This window comes from Panthera tigris, chromosome B1 (genome assembly GCF_018350195.1).
Source record: "Panthera tigris isolate Pti1 chromosome B1, P.tigris_Pti1_mat1.1, whole genome shotgun sequence".
NCBI lineage: Eukaryota > Metazoa > Chordata > Mammalia > Carnivora > Felidae > Panthera > Panthera tigris.
Genome location: NC_056663.1, coordinates 52,948,060 through 52,965,395, shown reverse-complemented (window position 1 = coordinate 52,965,395; position 17,336 = coordinate 52,948,060). Strand labels below are relative to the sequence as shown.

General features: G+C 39.1%; 1 protein-coding gene and 1 pseudogene across 1 annotated transcript; both read left to right on the top strand.

Annotated features, from left to right (window-relative positions):
* Positions 1–6,907: 6,907 nt before the first annotated feature.
* Positions 6,908–7,874, top strand: LOC102968453 (annotated as a pseudogene).
* Positions 7,875–10,179: 2,305 nt separating this feature from the next.
* Positions 10,180–12,354, top strand: DEFB134 (defensin beta 134). Its single transcript, XM_015544201.1, has 2 exons — positions 10,180–10,237; positions 12,212–12,354. Exons 1-2 carry the CDS (start codon positions 10,180–10,182, stop codon positions 12,352–12,354), a joined length of 201 nt encoding a protein of 66 aa, XP_015399687.1.
* The last annotated feature ends 4,982 nt before the right edge of the window (positions 12,355–17,336 follow it).

Sequence of the window (17,336 nt, the reverse complement as noted above, 5' to 3'; positions counted from 1 at the left end):
ACCTATCTACCAAAGAAAACCAGTCAATCAGTGCTATGCTACACTATGGCCTTGCCACCTCTCTGAGCTCCACTCACCTAAGCAAACACTAGTGTCTGTCCTCCATTACCTGCTCCCATTTCTCTCCCCTCCCACTATATGAATTCCAGAATTGGAGACAGAAACAGTGATGCCCTTCCCCCCAATATCTAAAATATTCATTTTCTTTCATTTTTATTCTATCCTTCCTCTACCTTACTCAAAACTTGGTTTAGGGAAGAAATAAGCTCCTAATTCATCTGCATTCTCCAAAATCTATCATAAAATCTGAATCCAAGAGTTCCTTCCAGTGCCCAAGAGAACAAAGTCTTTTGACATGCAGAAACCTGCTCTTCATTTCTCTCTTTTCAAAGGGAAAAAGTACACATTGTTCAGAACATGGTAATGGTGAATTGTTTTGGACTTTTTAAAACAGGGGGGAAGTAAGCAGATAAAATTTTCTTAATACTCTTAAAATCAAAATCTAAAAAATTAGTAAGAAATTTCCCAAACAAAATCCATGTATAGGGTAGCAGCTTCTAAAATGGCTTCCAATGATTCCAGCATCTTGGTATACATGCTCTTATGTAATCCTCTCCTATTGAGTTACTCACCTCTAATGGATGGTATTGAGTTGACTCTTGAACAACATTAGTTTGAACTGCATGGCTCCACTTACAGACACCTTTTTTTTTTTAAGTTTATTTATTTTTGAGAGAGAGAGAGAAAGCAGGGGAAGGGCAGAGAGAGGGAGACAGAGGATCCAAAGCTGGCTCAGCAGTGAGCCCAATGTGGGGCTCAAACTCACAAACCAAGAGATCATGACCTGAGCTGAAGTTGGAAGCTCAACTGACTGAGCCAGCCAGGTGCCCAAAACACAGATTTTTTTCAATAAATATATTAGAAAAATTTTGGAGATTTGGGACAATTTGAAAAACTCACAAATGAGACATGTAGCAGAGAAATATAAAAAAGAAAAGAAAAAGAAAAAGTCATGTCATGATTGCATAAACTACATGCCAATATAGTCTATTTTATCACTTACTAAACTATAAAATATGCACAAATATATTATATTTGCTTTCATTTAACTATTTTTCCTTCCTTTTTATATTTCTTCCTTCTAGTTGTATCAATTTTAAAATAAAAATAAAGATGAAACAGACAGACAGACAAACATAAAGAAATAAATCCAGCATAAAGATCATTGTAAAAAAAAAGAAAAGGATGAGGTGCTCAGTCGGTTGAGTGTCCAACTCTTGATTTCAGCTCAGGTTGGTCCCAATGTTGTGGAATTGATCTCCACATCAGGCTCCATGCTCTCTCCCCATCTCTTTCTGCCCTCCTTTGCTCTCTCTCTCTCTCAAAAACATAAAAAATTAAAAAAAAAAAAAAGGAATTCATCAACCCATCCTCACAGCTATACCGGTAAGTGTAAAATTTGCACTTTTTGCAAAATATCTTTTTTTTAAATGTTGTATTTATTTTTGAGAGAGAGAGAGAGAGAGTGCAAGCTGGGGAGGGGCAGAGAGAGAAGGAGACACAGAGTCTGAAGCAGGTTCCAGGTTCTGCTGACCCACATGGGGCTCAAACTCACGAACTATGAGATCATGACTTGAGCCAAAGTCAGACGCTTAACTGACTGAGCCACCCAGGTGCCCTTGCAAAATATCTTTTTATGTCCTACTGAAAAATGTAGCTTTTATGTGGGTGCAGAATTGCTATAAGAAAGGCTTACCTGTAGACTCTCATGTGATCAGAGAAAAAAGCAAAATTAACTTAAAGCAAAAGGAAGGTTAAGAATCTAAGGCTGAAAAGTTTAATGCTAACAGAGGATAATTTGATAATAGAAAGAGGTATGGCTTTTAAAATGTCAAGATAACAGGAGAAGCAACTTCAGCTAACCAAAGGGTAGCAAACAAGTTCCCAGATGCCATTAAGAAAATGTATGTATTCTAGCATACAGGTTTAAAAAAATGGTCAAAAATATACCTATGATATTTTGTTAATGGGTACACAGTATAAAAAGATGTAAATAGGAGCACCAATAACATAAACTTTAAGGGTAAGAAAATAAATGTGAACTTTTTTATGCAATCGAAGTTGTTATTACAGCTGAAAATAGACTTATAACTATAACATGTACTATGACACCTTCTTTATAATCACAAGGCAAAATCCATAATAAATACATAGATAATAAAGAGAAAAAATAATAGAATACTACTATAAAAAAATCAGCTAACAAAAAAAGACAGCAAAAGAGGAAAAGAATTTAAAAACTACCAAAAACATCATAAAACAATTGACAAAATAGTGATAGTAAGTTCTTACCTCTCAAAAATTTCTTCAAATGTAAATGGTTTAAATTTTCCAATTAAAAGACATAGAATGCTTCAATGGATAAAGAAGTAAGACCCAGCTCAGCTATATGGGCCCACAAGATACTCAAGCATTAAGGACACTCATCATCTGAAATTGAAGGGAAAAAGACATTCTATGAAAACAGAAAACAAAAGAGAGCAGAACTAGTTATATTTTTACCAGACAAAATAGACTTTAAGTCAAAAACTGTAATCAGAGACAAAGTCATCATATAATGACAAAAGGGTAAATCATCCAGAGGATATAACAATTATAAATATATATGTGCACAATATTGGAGCACATAAATAAACAGACCTGAGGGCAAAAATAAAGAGCAGTATAATAATAGTAGGGGAATTTAATACCCTATTTTCAAAAATGGATAGATCATCCAGACAGAAAATCAATAAGGAATAATGGACTTGAACTGCACTTTAGCCCAAATGGACCTAACAGACATCTACAGAACATTCTATCCAACAGAAGCAGAATACATATGATTCTCAAAGAAAATTCTCCAGAATAAATAAGTCAGAAAAACAAAACTAGCCTTAAAATGTAAGAACATTAAAATCATAGAAAGCATGTTTCCCAAATGCGATGTTATGACACTAGAAATTAGTGACAGGAAAAAAGTCAAAAATTGGCTAGTGTGGGGGAAATTAAACAACACTCTTCTGAAAACACTATGAACCAAAGAAATAAAAAAATAAATAAATAAATATCCTGAAACCAATGAATGAACAAACCACACACCAAAACTAATGCAATACAACAAAAGAAGTTCTAAGGGGGAAGTTTATAATGATGAACAAGCACATTAAGAAAAAAGATACCTCAAATAAACAACCTAACCTAACACCTTGACTAGAAAAGAAAAACAAACTAAGCCCAAAGTTAGCAGATAGAAGACAATAATGAAGATTAGATTGGAAATAAATTAATTAGACACTAGTAAGACAACAGAAAAGATCAATGAAGCTAAGAATTTTTAAAAAATAAAATAAAATTGACAAACATTTGGCTAAACCAAGAAAAATAAGAGATGACTCAGGTAATAAAATTATAAAGGAAAGAGTAGACATTAAAACTGATAACCATAGAAATGCAAATTACCATAAAGACTACTATGAAGAATTGTATACCAAAAAATTAGATAACTTAGGAGAAATAAATTCCTAGAAACACACAACGTATCAAGACTGAATCATGAAGTAATAGAATGGCTGATAACCAATAACAAGCAAGGAGATTAAATCAGAAATCTAAAATCTCCCCATAAACAAAAACCCAGGACAAGATGATTCCACTGATAAATTCTACCAAACATTTAAAGAAGACTTGGGGCGCCTGGGTGGCTCAGTCAGTTGGGCGTCTGACTTCGGCTCAGGTCATGATCTCGTGGTCCGTGAGTTCGAGCCCCACGTCGGGCTCTGTGTTGACAGCTCAGAGCCTGGAGCCTGTTTCGGATTCTGTGTCTCCCTCTCTCTCTCTGACCTTCCCCCATTCATGCTCTGTCTCTCTCTGTCTCAAAAAAATGAATAAACGTTAAAAATAATAATAATAAAAAATAAAGAAGACTTAATAGGGCGCCTGGGTGGCTCAGTCAGTTAAGCGTTCAACTTCGGCTCAGGTCATGATCTGGCGGTTCACGAGTTTGAGCCCCGCATCAGGTTCTGTGCTGACAGCTTAGAGCCTGGAGCCTGCTTCAGATTCTGTGTCTCCCTCTCTCTATGCCCCTCTCCCACTATGCTCTGTCTTTCTCTCTCTCAAAAATAAATAAACATTAAAAAAAATTGAAAGAAGACTTAGTACCTTAAATAAAAATAAATCTTCTCAAATATTCCCCCAAAAATTGAAAAGGAAGTAACACTTTCAAACTTATTGTAAAGGCCAGCATTACCCTGCCACCAATACCAGTCAAAGAAACCACAAGAAAATTATAGGCAAATATCCCTGATGAACAAGGTGCAAAAATCATCAAGAAAATATTAGTTAACCAAATTCAAGAGCACATTACAAGGATCATACCCCATGATCAAGTGGAATTCATCCCCAGGATGCAAGGATGTTTGAACATAGGCAAATCAATAAATGTGATAAATCATATTAACACAATGAAGGATAAAAATTATGTGATCATTTCAATGGAAGTGTTTAACAAATTCAATGTTCTGTTATGATAGAAACTCTCAACAAACAAGGTATAGGAGGAATGTTCCTCAATATAATAAAGGCCATATAAGACAACCACACAGCTAACATCATAGTCAATGGTGAAAAGCTTTTCCTCTAAGATCAGGAAAAGGACAAGGGTGCCTATTCTCACCACTTCTATTTAACATAATACTGGAAGTCCTAGCCATCACAATTAGGCAAGAAAAAGAAATTAAATGTATTCAAATCAGAAAAGAAGTAAAATTGTCTCTGTTTACAGATTATATGAGTTTATGTATAGAAAACACTGAAGACTCCACCAAAATAACTTCTAGAACTAATAAGTGAATTTGGTAAAGGATACAAAATTAAAATAGAAAAAATATTTACATTTCTATACACTCACAAAAAAACTACTTGAAAAAATGAATTAAGAAAATAATCCCCTTGGGGTTCCTAGGTGACTGAGTCAGTTAAACTGATTTCAACTTAGGTCATGATCTCCCAGTTCATGAGTTTGAGCCCCGCATCTGGCTCTGCACTGTCAGTGCAGAGCCTGCTTGGGATTCTCTCTCTCTCCTGCCTCTCCCCTGCTCATGCTGTCTCTCTCTCAAAACAAATAAATAAACTTTAAAAAAGAAAGAAAGAAAACAATCCCCTTTTTAATAGCATCAAAGGAATTAAATACTTTGGAACATATTTAAATAAGGAAGTAAAAAGATCTCTACACTGAAAATTATAGAATATTGATGAAAAAGTGAAGAAAACAAATAAATGGAAAGAAATCCTGTGTTCATGGACTGGAAGAATTAATATTGTCAAAATGTCCATAATACCCAAAGCATTCTACAGATTCAATGCAATCGCTAGTAAAATTCTAATGGCATTTTTCACAGAAATAGGAAAAATGATCTTAAAACTGCTATGGGAGCGCAAAAGACCATGAATGACCAAAGCAATCTTAAGAAAGAACAAAGATGAAAGGATCACTCTCTTGACTTCAAACAGTGTAAGGCTTTAGTAATCAAAACACTATGGAATTGGGGCGCCTGGGTGGCTCAGTAGGTTAAGCGTCCGACTTCAGCTCAGGTCACGATCTCGCGGTCTGTGAGTTCGAGCCCGCGTCGGGCTCTGTGCTGACTGCTCGGACCCTGGAGCCTGTTTCGGATTCTGTGTCTCCCTCTCTCTCTGTCCCTCCCCCGTTCATGCTCTGTCTCTCTCTGTCTCAAAAATAAATAAAAACGCTAAAAAAAACCTTTTTAAAAAAAACACTATGGAACTGGCACAAAATCTGGCACATATCAGTGAACAGAATAAAGAGCTCAGAGCTAATCCCACACATAGTCAACTAATATTTGACAAGGGTGCCAAGAACACATAATGGGGAAACTATAGTCTATTTAATAAATGGGGTGTTGGGAAAACTGGATATCTACATGGAAAACAGTGAAACTGTATTCTTCTCTTACACCATATACAATAAATTCAAAATATATTAAAGATTTAAATGTAAGACCTGTAAGCATAAGACTCCTAGAAGAAAACATGGGGGAAAGCTCCTTGACGTTGAGTTCTTGGCAATAATTTTTTGGATATGACACCAAAAGAACAGGCAACAAAAGGAAAAATAAACAAGTGGACTACATCAAACTAAAGAGCTTCTGTACAACAAAGGAAACTATCAACAAAATGAGAAGAATGAGAGAAAATGTTTGTGAATCATATATCTGATAAGAGAGAAATATCCAAATTATATAAGGAGCCCATACAACTCAATAGAAAAATAACAAACTAATTAAAAAAAGGCAAAGGACTTGAATACAGTTTTCCAAAGGAGACATTCAAATGGTCAATAGGTGGATAAAAAGGTCTTCAACATCACTAATCATCAGGGAAATGCAAAGCAAAACCCAATGAGATATTGCCTCACACCTGCTGGAACGGCTATTATGAAAATGACAAGAGACAGGAAGTGTTGGCAATGATGTGGAGAAAACGGAACCCTTGAGCACTATTGCTGGGAATGTAAATTGGTACTGCCATTACAGAAAACGGTATAGATTTAATCAAAAAAATAATCAAAATTTAATCAAAGAATTAAAATTACATGTGATCCAGCAATCCCATTTCTGGGCACATATCCAAAGGAAACTTTATCAATATCTCAAAGAGTTATCTGCACACTCATGTTTATTGCAGCATGATTTACAATAGCCAGGATATGCAAACAACAGAATTCCACCAGTAGCGGGAGCAGAGAGCGGGTCCCAGAGAGCCCTGAACAGCCCCACCACCACCACCCGCCTAGGTACCATCACACCTGGGAGGAGCTGCCACAGCCGGCCCAGTCACCATCACTGCAAGCATGAGCAGCAAGGCAGAGTCTCAGCAGCTGCCCGACACCCCCAGCACTGCCCACACCAAGCTGGGCATCACCAGGCAGCGGCACAGGGAGCGGTGACCCCGATGGCCTCACATCCACAGTGCCTTCCAGCAGGGACAAGGTCATCCAACCAAGGTTTTGGGAAGAGTGAAATGGCTCCGTGTAGGAAGACAGATATGGGTTTATCAAGAGGAATGACACCAAGGTAGATGTATTTGCACGCCAAACTGCCATAAAGAATAACCCCAGGAAGCACCTTTGCAATGGAGGCAGGGGATGGAGAGACTGCAGAGTTTAATGTTGTTGAAGGAGAAGACGGTGCAGAGGCAGCAACTGTGACAGGCCCTCGTTGCGTCCCAGTGCAAGGCAGTAAATATGCAGCAAACCATAAGCATTATGGATGTTATGCATGTCACAGAGGTCCTCCACGCTACTGCCCTCAGAATTACCCGAATGGTGAGAGTGGGGAAAAGAACCAAGGATCAGACAGCGCTCCCTAAGGCCAGGCGCAACCGTGCCAGCCCTAAGGCAGGTGACGATTCCCACTTTACTTACATGCGGAGACCCTATGGGCGTCAACCAGTCTTTCAACCCTCCTGGGCAGGGAGAGGTGGTAGAGGGAGCTGTCGAGCAGGGTGTAGGAGAGCAAGATAGACCAGTGAGACAGAATATGTATGGGGGGGGGGGGGGGGGGGGGGGGGGGCGGGGGGGGGGTTATAGACTATGATTCTGTAGGGGTCCTGCTGACTGAAGGCAACAATGCAGAAGATAAGGGAAATCGCGATGAGACCCAAAGCCAGCGGTCACTTCAATGTTGGTACCGCTGCAACTTCAATTATAGAAGCTGAAGCCCAGAAAACCCTAAACCACAAGATGACAGATAAAAGCAGCCAGTTCACCAGCTGAAAAATCATCTGCTGCCAAGAATGGGCAGGGCAGGGCTGAGTAAATGCCACCTCACCGTCTTTACCATCATCCAGGTTAGTCCTCCAACAATAAGAAATGGATAAGGAATTCCAACAATAAGAAATGAACAAAAGATTGGAGTTGAAGACCTTAAGTACTTGTTTTTTGTCCATTGACCAGATAAATAGAACTATCTATGCAGCATGGGGGTTTTATCACTTTTACCTAAAGATGTCTCTTTTTGGTAATGACAAATGTGTTTAAAGGAAAAAAAAAACTGGTTTTTCTCAATACACCTTTAAAGGTTTTTTAATTGTTTCATATCCTGTCAAGCCAAGATTTTTAAGAACCTCATTTTTAATTTGTATTAAAAGTCTCTAACTTCATTTTTTCAAAAAAAGTCAACAAATGGCAAGTACCTGTTAATAAAGGTCTTCAATAATTGTCAAAACTAAAAAATAGTAATAATACAAATTTTTAAAAAACATGGAAACAACCTCAGTGACTGTCAATACTAAGTAGATAAAGAAGATGTGGTATGTTTATGCAATGGACTATTATTCAGCCATAAGAAAGCAGGAAACCTTGCCATTTGGGACAACATGGATAAACCTAGAGAATATTATGCTAAGTGAAAAAAGCCATATATAGACAAATACTGGCTGATCTCACTTATATAGGAAATCTCAAAAAAGTGAAACTCAGAACCAGAAGGTAAAGTGGATATTGCCAGAATTTGGAAAGTGGGGGAAATGGGGAGATGTTAGTCAAAGGTAACAAACTTTCAGTTATAAGAATACGTTCTAAGGACCTAATGTGCAATGTGGAGACTCTAGTTAATAAAATATTGTATACTTGAAATTTGCTAAGCAAGTAAATCTTATATATTCTCACCAGAAAAAAATTGTAACTATTTTTTTAATTGTTTTAATTAAATGTTTAATGTTTATTTTTGAGAGAGAAAGAGACACAGCGTGTGAGCAGGGGAGAGGCTGAGAAGGAGGGAGACACAGAATCCGAAGCAGGCTCCAGGCCCTGAGCTGTCAGCACAGAGCCCAGCAAGGGCTAGAACTCACCAACCTCGAGGTCATGACCTGAGCCTGAAGTCAGCCGATTAACTGCTTAACCGCCTAACCCACTGAGCCAACCAGGCGCCCAAATTGTAACTATTTGAGGGGATAGATATGTTAATTAGTTTGATTGCGGTAAGCATTTCACAATGTATATGTACTTCAAATCATCACATTTTACTGCTTAAACATTAGCAACTTTCATTTGTTAATTATACCTCACTAAAGCTGTTGAGGAAAAGTCTTGAAGAATGGTTGGGATAACAGATATGTTCATCATCTTGAATGTGATGATGGTTTCACAAAAGTATATGTGTCAAAGCTTATCAAATTGTACACTTTAATATTTAAATTTTTATGTCATTTATATCTCAATAAAGATTTTTTTAAGTTTATTTATTTACTTTGAGAGAGAGCAAGCACAAGCGAGGGAGGGGCAGAGAGAGGGGAGAGAGAGAGAGAGAGAGAGAGAGAGAAAGAGAGAGAGAGAGAGAATCCCAAGCAGGCTCTACACCATCAGCAGAGACCAGGGCTCATAACCCATGAACCATGAGATCATGACCTCAGCCAAAATCAAGACTCGGAGACTTAATCGACTGAGCCACCCAGGCACCCCAGTAAAGATTTTTTTTTAATAGTGATAGTTATAAAAAATGACCTTGACAGAATATTATCCAGCTTTTAAAATATCATTTATGAAGAGTTTATAATGAGACAAAAAATACTTATGGTATATATCATGCTACAAAAACAGCATATCTGGGTATATTGTTTAGAACTATGCAAAACAAAATATCAAATAATAAACCAGGCATAAATAAAATTTCTTTAAGAAACACACAGCTTGTTTCTGAGAGATGAGGCTCACGTGTTAATTTTTCCTTCTTTGTCATTTTTAGTATTTTATAAATTTTCTAAAATTGGCATTTAATTTTTGTTGTAACATGAAAAACCCAAAAATTCAAGGTTATTTCCTTGAAAAAGAAAAACTATAGTTCTCAGGTCTCCATTAATACTTTTGGGAAATCCAGGTGGGGGAGCAGTGCCTTCGTCAACAGGAGAAGCGGCCACACCAGAAAGAGCTGGCTGTTTTTTTCCTCACACAAGCTGGCCAACTCCACTGCCTCGGGGAAGATCAGTGTAGCATGTCTACCCGGAGCAGTGTATACCCCAGACCTCTCAGGTTTGTACGGGACGGTGTGTTCAACCTTCCCTTTCTGCACTCTGACAGCCAGTGTCAGACCCTGCCACCTTTATCCTCAACAGAAGCTCCCGGCCATGAAGCCTCTCGTCATTGTCCTTGTCTTGCTCTCCTGTGTGGACCCAGCTCTGGCAGGTAAAATGGGACTCTCCCTGGGGAACCATTTGTCTAGAAGAGCAATTCCACTAAGCAAACCTACAAATGTCCTCCTACCATGGACCCTTTTATTTTCAAAGTGGAAGCATCAACCGGTTTGATGTTAGCAAGACCTGAGCTTGAATCTTGGCTCTCCAACTTGTTAACTGTGCAGCTTTAGGCAAAAGTCAAAGCTTCTCTGAACCTTAGTTTCTTCATTCATAAAACGGAAACAAAACTAACCTCTGAGTCTTGCCAGGATTAAGTGTGCTGATGTATAGAACAGGCCTATACATAACAGGTACCTGACTCCTGAGAGTTTTCGTAATATTTTCATTAGTAATACCCCATCCTGTTTTGCCACTATTGTTTTGTCCCTAATTTAGGAACACGTCTAGGCATAATAGTCCAAAACAGAAAATAGTGATAACACAATTTGTTAGCTTTCTAATTTACTGAAATTTATAATTTGTAGATTCCTTAGATACATGGAGAAACAGATTTGGAACTACTTGTTCCAAGAGAATTAAGGGGCTTTACGTGCTAAAAGAAATATCTGATCAGGGACACATGAGAGAATGCTGACTGGCCTCAAACTGTAGCTTGACCACATTCATGACTGATTTTTAAAATCTCTCCTGAATATTCTCTTCACTCAGTGCTATTGAATCAGTTCAAGTCCATATGTTATAGGGTCCCATTTAATTTCTCATCTGCCCTCAAGTAATCTCTAGGCAGGTGAACCAGATTTTCTGGTCACCTGATTCATTAGGCTGGATTTAAGAATCCATACAACCCAGGCCTCTTGAAGCTATTGATGGGACCAATTCCACTATGGTTTATGGAAATGGATTCATGGCTTCTAGACAACTGAGATAGTCTACAATATTCACTTTAGTGCCTTATACATTCCCAAAGCTGTCATTTCCGTAGGAATTTCTTGTCTTGTTACATAGCCCACTTCACTTCATCTCCCTGGGCTTTCATCTTGCCAGGTAAGTAACCCTGATCCCTTTTTTGCCCTATAGGACAATTACCTTCCAGGACATGATAACTTGCACAGGATAGGGGCTGACTCAAAATTTCTACAGATGACCAAAATACTTGACATTCTTTTCCTTTTAACACCTTCTTACATATGGAAATAAAGACATTTCCATATTTTGATAATTCTACAGAGTAACATGTCCATAAAATCATAAGCTCAGCTCAAAATGCCTTGGGTCCCAATAAGACATTCTAAATCTTCAGAATATATTTTATCCTCCACTGAACTCATCATAGCATTCTGTTTTGCAAATGATTCTGTCTTCCGCGCTCTCATAGATATTTTGTGTTTCTTCTCTCTTGGTCTAGATGGAAAATTCTTTGAGTTTAAGGTCTACATTGCATTCAAATCTTATAAAAACTGGCTTGGGAATGAATACATAATTAAATAATGAGTGAATGACTACATGCATAGGTAACTTGATTGTTTAGAGTATATTAATTTACCAATTTGGGCAAACTTCCAAGCTACTAATTGTCTCAGCTCAGAGTGCCATAACAAAATACCACTGATTGTGTGGTTTCAACAAAATGAATTTTCTCACAGTTCTGTAGGCCGGACAGTCCAGATCAACCGCAGGCTGATTCTGTTTCTGATGGGAGTTATCTTCCTGGATTTTAGACAACCAGCCTTTCTCTGTGTCTAAGAGCCCCACCCTTAGAGATGCAATTCACTTTACCTCCCAGAATCCCTCTCTCCAAATAGTCACATTGGGGGTGAGGGTTTCAACATACGAATGGAGGATGAGGGATAAAGGGAACACGATTCAATTCGTAGCACTAGTTCATCCTTTTTCAACTACAGAATCAATCATTATGATTAAGACTTGATTAAGTCCCCTTGGAATCCAGTTTGATAGAAATGGAGGCACTAATTCTGTGACTTTTTGGACTAAATAATTATTTTTGCATTCATCTTCTTTCCAGGCTTGAATCCACTGTCATCAGAAATGCACCAGAAATGCTATGGGAATGGTATCTGTAGACTTGAGTGCTCTACAAGTGAAATGTTAGTTGCCTACTGTATGTTTCAGCTGGAGTGCTGTGTCAAAGGAAACCCTGAGCCCTGACACAAGACACCAGTGAATGCCAATTAACTTGAAAGTAATTGACATCCTCTCCACCAACCTTCACACAGCCAGGGAATTTAGATTAAACTGTGACACTGTGATGTGCCCACAGTTGTTGGTTTTTAGCATTTTTTACATAAGCCATCAGAATCTTATGATTTTGCATTTGAAAAGCTGAGCTGCAGCCTTACCCAAGACAGCTAAGCTTCTCATGAAAACAACTTAGGATATGTTTTCTCGCTTCAAAGTGATATCCATGCTCTTCTCAGTGCCTATTTCTCTCTTAGAAAGGACACCTTAATTATTTATAGAAGCTTCAAATTACAGAAACACCCAGTCCCTTCAGTTCCCCCATTTTCTTTCTCTTTGTACCGCCCATCTTAGAGAAACAGATCTGCCCTGGCCCCCTGATGACTTTGTAGGTTTCTCACAAAGACCACATAGGTGAGGCTTAACTGCAGGCTGGCCCAAGTCTTCACTGAGTCTGACCCTGTAGTTCTTCGTGAAACACATGGGAAAAGGCTTTGTGGTAATGGGAAGCCACGAAGTAGGTTCTCAGCCACAACCATGATTTCAGAGAGTGAAAGCACAGGACTTCCCCCCTCAACCTCCTTAGGGTTTAGTTACAGGCTACCAGACCACTTGGCTATGGTTTGCAGTCAACTCCTCAGCAGCAGAGTGGCCCAACACCTCTGCTACCTCTCGTCTGGCCCCTCTGCTTGGGGGTCATCCTGTGGCACTAGGAACTAACACCATGCTGATCTTACTTTGCTGTGCGTATAAGTAATAAATTGTCTGAATCCATTTGGACTCACTGTTTTCTTTACCAGTCAACCCTATGAAGGTGTCCAGGCAAACCTACAAATTCTATTATGGTGCTGATTATTGTTATGCCCAGAATTCGTGATCCCCAAAGACCACTAGGGAGCCGAGTCCGATGCAAAAGCAAAAGAACCTTTATTCGAGCTAGCTCGAGCTCAATCCCCTACCTGCACCGACGCAGCGGTGAGATACCAGGGAGAGAGCGAGTTTCAAAAGCACAAAGGTTTTATAGGGGTCTAGGGGCAGTTGGTGAGGTAATGGCAGTGGCCTCAGCCAATTGGCTGGGGAAGGGTCGTGGCCTCGGCCGATTGGCTGGGGAAGGGTCGGAGTCCTGTTACGCAGGTCGCTGGGCGTGTTTTGATCAGGAAGTTTGAATGGGTGAGCGGGAGGTTACTCAAGGGGAGGAGGCGCGGTCTGAGGTTTCTGTGATTTTCCCGGAAAAGGGGTCATGTCGGGGACATAGTCACTCAAGGTGGAGAACACAGAACAAGATGGAGTTGGCCGGCGTAGGCCCACCCTTTCAATTATCCCACTGACTACAGTGATGCTGCACGTCTGCCTAACTGCTTAATACCGTCAACCTATACACAAATGCATGAGTGCGGAGTTCTGCACTTGCTGTTCAGGATAAGGGGCGCAGCGGCCGAGGGGGTAGATTCTGGTTGTCTTCTTTAACTTCAGTGCTGAACACAGCATGGTCCCGCTAGTAATTCTGAGAAGATGGAGCTGTAGCTGCAAATAGTCGATTGGTGATCTAGTACATGGCCGAGGAAACAACGGCTAAGTCCTGGCTTGAAATCACAGTACTGCCCTTGCAGCCACTCTCTGCAACTGGACAGAGAAGAAAGGAGAATAGTAGATGAGAAAGATGAGGCGTTGTGAGGAGCTCTACCCTCCCAGACGCTGTTCAGTTTTGAGAATATCCAGTGTTTGTGACTTTAGGGAGGAAGATACTAAAAATATGGTAGAGTGTGTCCTCTTCTCAGAGGCCCAAACTCACCTGCAGAGTCAGTAGGGGAGATGGGCCAAATGGAATAGCATTAGAGATGGCCTGGAATGGCAGTCATGGTTATTAAGTATCCAGAGTAAGGAATGCATCCAGACAGGGCCCAGGAAAACTATTGGACTCTGAAGGAGGCAAGGGAATCTTCATCCAAAGAGCACTGGATCTTATCAAAGTGTGACTCCAGACCTCCTAACATCCCAGGTAGCCTTAGGCTTGCTTCTCATTTTACTGTTTCACCTCAGATGTACATCCTCTATACACACAGATAACTGAAATTTGAAAGCAATTCAGTCTGCTGAGGAGCCTCTCTTTCCAAATGGATCAAAGGACACCATTCTCTCATTAAGGAGGTGATTGTCAAAGCAACAGAGAAAACATGAGTTATCTCCGCTGGAACAATCAGAAACTCTCTGGAATCTGGTTAAGTCTTGAACAAACAGAAATTCCCACCACTAAGGAAAAAAAAAAAGAAAGTTGGATAGGCCAACAGTACGCTGCCTTTACCTTACTGTTCCATAAACCCAAACCTCTACATTCATATACCCTGTCAGGAAATGAACTCTGTTATTAACAATGGTAGCTGTAAAGTGTTTTATTCTTTTGACATAAGGTGTGAATATTACACAAGCAACTTCTGGCTTTTCTGGGATTCTGTAAATATGGAACCTGAGAAGAAATTGGGTAACTATGGTTAGTCTCTGTACATGGGCACATCCAAAAGAAACTTAATTCTAAGATCCAAAACATTTTTTTAAATAACATATTTACCAAATCTCTCAGTAAAGCCACAAAATGTGGAAGGGTATTCTCACAATAGAGAGCAAACTTCCGTTAGAATTCTTTTTGGATATCAGTCCCTGACATCCCACTCATCTGGTGGCAAAATTGCAGTCTAAAAATGATACATGGTGTCCATCAATAGATGAATGGATAAAGAAGATGTTGTGCGCATGCACACACGCACACACACACACACACACACACACACACTGGAATATTAGTCATAAAAAAAGAATGCCATTTGTGACAACATGGATGGACCTAGAGGGTATAGTGCTAAGTGAAATAAGTCAGACAGAGGAAGATAAATACTATATGATTTATTTTACTTATATGTGGAGTCTAAAAAATAAAACAAATGAACAAAACAGATTCTTAAATGCACAGAACACACTGGTTGCCAGAGGGGAGGCAGGTGGGGAGATGGGTGAAATAGAAGAAGGGGACTAAGAGGTACAAACTTCCAGTTATAAAATAAATAAATCACAGAGATGAAAAATACAACATAGGGAATATAACCAGTAATATTGTAATAATGTTGCATGGTTGACATCTGAGGACTACACTTATCATGGGAAGCATTGAGTGATGTATAAAAAATGACATCTGGGATGTCTAGAAGTTGCGCTAGAGATTCTGAGAAGACCCAAGAGCAAGAAAAAGCTCTGTCTTTAAGGAAATTCTTTTTTACTTAGAGCTGACTTAAATAAGTAGATTTGATGTCTCTCAATCAGCCAAGGAGCTGATGAACTAGAACTGCCTTTAAAGATTCAGAGATCATAGCAACAACCACAGAGATAGATTTTTAACCCAGCCTTCTCCTTTTGCTCCTTTTAGTGGAGTGAGACAAGATAGGGTAGAGAAAGAGAATCCATTACCTTCCCTAGTGCTCTGAGTGACTCTCTTCACCAATTGCTTCCTGTGACCATAAGCCAGGGAGATAGAAACATCCTCGATCTCTCTCCTTTTCTCGTATGTCACACAAAAGTGGGACGGCCTCCATAGCTTGAACGTGTCCTAAAATCAGCTAGAATATAAAAATAATCTTGCCTCATTAAACTAAAATCCCATAAAGAGCAGGATGTTGGTTTTCTGATGCTTTGTATTTCAGAACATTTTCATCATTCAGGATTTGCATTTCAAATCCTGTTAGCTTGTTTAAATATTGGAAACCTCCATTCATTTGTATATTTGATCCAATGTGCAATCCATACCCTTCTGACTCAATAACTGTTAATTATTTGCTTTACTCCATCGAGTTCATTCTCTTTTTTATTTTCCCAAACAGCTATTTTGAATTCTTTGTAAGGTGAATTGCAGATCTCCTTATCATTGGACTCAGTTATTGGAGATTATTGTGATCTTTTGTGGTGCCATGTTTCCTTCATTCTTCATGTTCCTTGGAGCTTTGTGCTCCTGATCTCCCATCTCAAGTATCAGTGTCCTCTTCCCATCATCACTAGCTGCATTCAGATGACAGGTACTTTTTGTTGGTCTTGCTTATATCTGGGGCTTTTTCTGACCTTGTATAGATACACCTGCTCCAAACTGCAGGTACCCTCTTGTAGCAGAATTCTTAACTTTTTGTCTTCATTCAATTTTCAACACATCAGGAAGATTGCTAGAAAACTTATTTTCCCAAATGGACCACTACAGCCCACAATTGTGATTTCTCCCTTGACACACACAGGCTTTGGTTCCCCACCATGTTCACTCCCACCTACTGGGGTTCACTTTTGCCACCACCCTTAGAAACACATACAAGGAACCAGTCACAGTGTGGAAGGGAAAGGGGAAATATGAGTTTGGCACTCAGGGAATTGGGGGAGATTGCAGACCAGGTGGATTACCACTAGACATCTTAAAATGGCCAAAATTCAGAACATTGACAACAGCACTGTTGGCAAGGATGTGGACTAACAGGAACTCTAATCATTGCTGGTGGGAGTACAAATTGTGCAGCCATTTCAGAAGACTGTTTGAGAGCTTTTTAAAAAACTAAAAATACTCTGAATATGGTCCAGCTATCACACTCACTGGTATTTATCCAAAGAAATGGAAACCTATGTCCACACAAAAATCTGCACACTTGTGTTTAGAGCAGCATTATTGATAATTGCCATCACTTGAAAGCAACCAAAATCCTTCAGTAGATGAATGAATGAATAAACAAACTATAGCACATCCACAATGGAATATTATTCAGCACTAAAAACAAATGAGCCATTAAGCTGTGAAAAAATGTGAAAAAGATTTAAATTCATATTACCAAGTGAAAGAAGCCAATCTTAGAGCTACATACTGTATGATTTCAGCTATATGATATTCTGGAAAAGGCAAAACTATGGAGACAGCAAAAGATCAGTTGTTTACA